Genomic DNA, 4,043 nt, shown 5'->3' with positions numbered 1-4,043 from the left:
TCGAGACGAATGGCAATGTGCGAATTGATGATGACGTGCAATGACAACACTTAATGATGGAGATGATGATGAATCCGTGATCATGGAGTGTGAATGGTGAAATTGTGAATAATTAGGATTCGATGACAATCTGCCATAGAATTATCGTGGGGCCGGTGATGATTATAGTGAATGATAAACATGAATTGACAACATAGTGAATAAGGCACTGATGGACAAGATTGAATTATGGAGATGATTATGTGAATGACACTACCATGAATGACAACATGTGAATAACAGGATTGATGACAACGCTTATGAATATGGGGAGGTATGATTATGTATGAATGACTACACATGAATGACTACACATGAATGACAACATGTGAATAACAGGATTGATGACAACGCATGAATTATGGAGGATGACCAGTGATGTACGAATCATGGCATGTGAATGGCAATGTATGAATAAGTGGGTGAATGACAACTTGTGAATTATGGTAAATGGGTGATGATGTACATGAATGACAGCACGTGAATGACGGCACGTGAATGACGCGCGGTATGTGCGAGCGTCGTCCATGCGACGGAAATCTAGCAGATGCCGGACACATTATTCTAGCCTCTCTCTCTATCTCTCTCTCTCTCGTTCGTCCGTCGTCTTTAGACTGGTAACACGCACCTCGTCTTGCTCTCTCTCTATCTCCGTCTGTTCAGCACTAAAACGATCTAGTAGTCTCTCACTCTGCTGTCTCTACGTCTATTCTCGAAATGCTAACCGATCTCCGTCTTGAGCCGGTGGTGGTCACTGACAGAAGCGGAAGATGCCGGTCGGTGCTTCCGTCAAAACGTTCGTGAACAAATTTCAGAGACGAGAACGAAATTTCGAACGAGAGAATTCAGGATTCGAGATTATCGAAGTCGAGACGGAAAAAAATTGCGAGCGAAATTCCATTCGTCCTCGCCTGGCTAGAATAATGTCGATTTGCACCAACAGGTGGCGCTATGATGCAGCAGCAGCAGGCAGAACCAAACCGCTGGTTGCATAGAGCTTCTCCCGGGCTCAGCCAGATGGCGCCACATGACATGATGTCGTCGGATGTAAGGCCAGCGTTAGTGCAGATGGCCTCCCGGCCCGGGCAGTTACCCACCATGCTCGCACAGCAAGCGCAGTTTGTCGCGATGCCCCGACAGGCGGCGCCACCTATTTTGGGCATGCCGGCCCCCTCGGGCATGACGGCAGTGCCCTCTGGTGGAGCGGCACCGCAAACGAGCATGTCGAGCATGCCGGCGGGTATGATGACATCACAGTCGGGTATGATGACATCACAGCCCGGTATGATGACATCACAGTTGTGTATAGATATATATATATATTTATATATATCACTTGCAGTTCGTTGTGGTACATTTGTGCACTTTTTCGACAGCTGTAGGAACACTGTATGTATGTAATCTGTGTGCATTATTCCGTACGTTATAGTTCTCCGCTAGAACCGCACCGCCTCCTGCTGCTGCTCACTACAACCACTCAACCACTCAACTTCTAGCAACCGCTCTGGTTCTAACTACTCACTCGCTCTCTCTCTGTCTCTCATAGTCCACTCTTCACGATCAACGACGTTAGACGAAGGCGCCGCAGACGAATGATCGATCGATCGGTGGTCAGTTGATCGATCGTTGGTTGGTTGGTCGACGATCAGTGGTCAATCGCTCGATCAGTGGTCAGGCAATCGATAAGTTTCTGGCCAATTGATCGGTGGTCGGTCGATCGATCAATCATTGGTTGGTCAATCGATCGATCAGTTTTCGGTCAATCAATTGGTGGTTGGTTGGTCAATCAATCGAACACTGGTTGGTCGATCGATTGATCGTTGGTTGGTCAATCAATCGAACAGTGGTCGGCGGTCGATCGATCAGTTATCGGTCAATCGATCTTTAGTTGGTCGATCGATTGATCGGAGGTCTTTACGCTCACACACGAAGATCACGAGTATCTGTCGTTCTTTGATGAAATCGCACATAGTCGGGGGGGGGTATTATTTTCTACGCGATTTTCGTCACCACTGTTTCGCGGCGGTGACGTCGTGGCGCGGCGCGGCGATTGCGCAAAGTCGCTGGTAGGTGGCCGCATGCCTTCGGTTGGTCGTGAATGCTCACTTGTTGTTAGTGCTTGGTGGTTAGGACTCTGCTAACATTCTGCTGCGATGTGGCGCACCGCTAACAATCTGAGACAATTTGAGACAATATAAGGTGATCTGAGTCAATCTGAGACAATATAGGGTAATCTGAGACAATGTAAGACAATGTAAGCTGACCTAATGAGACAATGTAAGACAATATAAGGTGTTATGAGACTATCTAACACAATGTAATGGGACCTGAGACAATGTAAGACAATATAATGTGATGTGAGACAATATAAAGTGATCTGAGACAATGTGAGACAATGTAATGTGACCTGAGACAATGTAAGACAGAATAATGTGATCTGAGACAATATAAAGTGATGTGAGACAATATAAGGTGACCTGAGACAACGTAAGACAATATAAAATGACTCGGACAATCTAAGACAATATAATGTGATCTGAGATGACTGGGGGACAATCTGAGACAATTTAAGACGATATGAGACCGTCTCAATTGACATGGGTTGATCTGAGGTTGGTCCAATGCATCCTGAAACGACTCTGGGCATGCTGACAAGCCCACAGCGTCACAATCCGATGCAACGTGAGACAACCTGAGACAACGCGAGACAATCCGAGACGTGTTGTAGTGGTGGCGGCCTGTTGGTGGCTAACACTGGTGGTAGCTCATTCTGCCAGCATGCATAGGTAGCCGTGGCATATCCGCGGTTTCCCTCTCATAGACAGTCGCTCGCAGACGAAGCACGGCACGTGAATGACTGCGGGTAAGTGATGGTGAGTGAATGACGGGGTGAATGAACGTACACACGAATAACTGTATTTGTGGAAGGTGAGTGATCGATCGAATGGCAATGTGCGAATGATGATGGAGTGAATGACAACACTTTAATGATGGAAGATGAATGATGGAATGTGAATGATGGAGTGATGAATGGTAATATGTGAATAATAGGATTGATGACAATGCATGAATTATGGAGGATGATTAGTGAATGACTACACATGAATGACAACATGTGAATAACAGGATTCTCACCGCGCAAGCTCACGGGCCTCTTCCGGCTCTACGAGGCTGGTGCCGGTGTGGGAGAGGGCCAAGTCTCCTCTTCCTCCTCCGCGGTAGCAGCCGGCAAGAACTACTCAACAGATCTCCGTCACTTGGTGTTGCTGCGCGGATACCAGCTCAGAGGTACGCGGGGCGGCAGCGCCACCTGGTGTTGCTACGCGGATACCAGTTCAAAGCTATGCTGCGGCGGCGCCAACTAGTGGCAACAAGTGAAGCAAACGAGTTTTGTTATGGGTGGGTACGGTAATACACTGACCAACGCATGACGACTGTTGCATAGCTGCTGTAGTTTCTAGCATTGACCAGTAGTAATAATTAGCACTATAATGTCGTTTAATTAGTAAAAGAACACGGTACTAATGATTGCATCTTCGTTACAGAGCAGCAGACGAGTCAACTTAACGAGGCGAAGGCAGCGATCGCTGACATCAAGCCAACGATAGTGTCGAGTCCAGGGCCTGGTGAGTCATCCTTCCTCCTCTTTCCGTCCTCCTCTTTCCGTCCTCCTCCTCCTCCTCCTTCTCCCTCCCTCCTCCCCCTCCAACCCCCCTCCCTCTGCTATCATGTATATAATGTATAAGTATACTGTAGTCCGACGTCGTTGTCGCGGCGGAGATACAGACGATGCTCAGCGTCCGCCGACTTCATTTCTCTTTGCAGCCAACGCCGGTCCAGGCATCGGGAACAAGAAGGGTGGCGGGGCGCCACCTGGTGGCAGGGCAGGGAACGTCGCCGTGAGCGGAGTGACGATGGGCGGTGGCGCGGCGTTCAAACCTCTGATAGTGGTGCCCGGCAGCCAGCAGGGTGAGCCTGTGACCTGTCTATAAAGGACAGTTGCA

General features: G+C 48.5%; 1 protein-coding gene across 1 annotated transcript in view; it reads left to right on the top strand.

Moving 5' to 3' along the window:
- The window catches only part of LOC106816061 (mediator of RNA polymerase II transcription subunit 25-like), a 35,761-nt gene that overhangs the window by 9,341 nt on the left and 22,377 nt on the right, over nt 1-4,043 (top strand). The window contains exons 7-9 of the mRNA XM_014820618.1: nt 3,169-3,327; nt 3,585-3,665; nt 3,865-4,009. Of these exons, the coding sequence (XP_014676104.1) occupies nt 3,169-3,327; nt 3,585-3,665; nt 3,865-4,009 (385 nt within the window). The remainder of the gene's footprint in view (nt 1-3,168; nt 3,328-3,584; nt 3,666-3,864; nt 4,010-4,043) is intronic.

This window comes from Priapulus caudatus, unplaced genomic scaffold (genome assembly GCF_000485595.1).
Source record: "Priapulus caudatus unplaced genomic scaffold, Priapulus_caudatus-5.0.1 Scaffold1273, whole genome shotgun sequence".
In the NCBI taxonomy this organism is placed as follows: Eukaryota; Metazoa; Priapulida; class Priapulimorpha; order Priapulimorphida; family Priapulidae; genus Priapulus; species Priapulus caudatus.
This window is presented reverse-complemented; position numbering and strand designations above follow the sequence as displayed.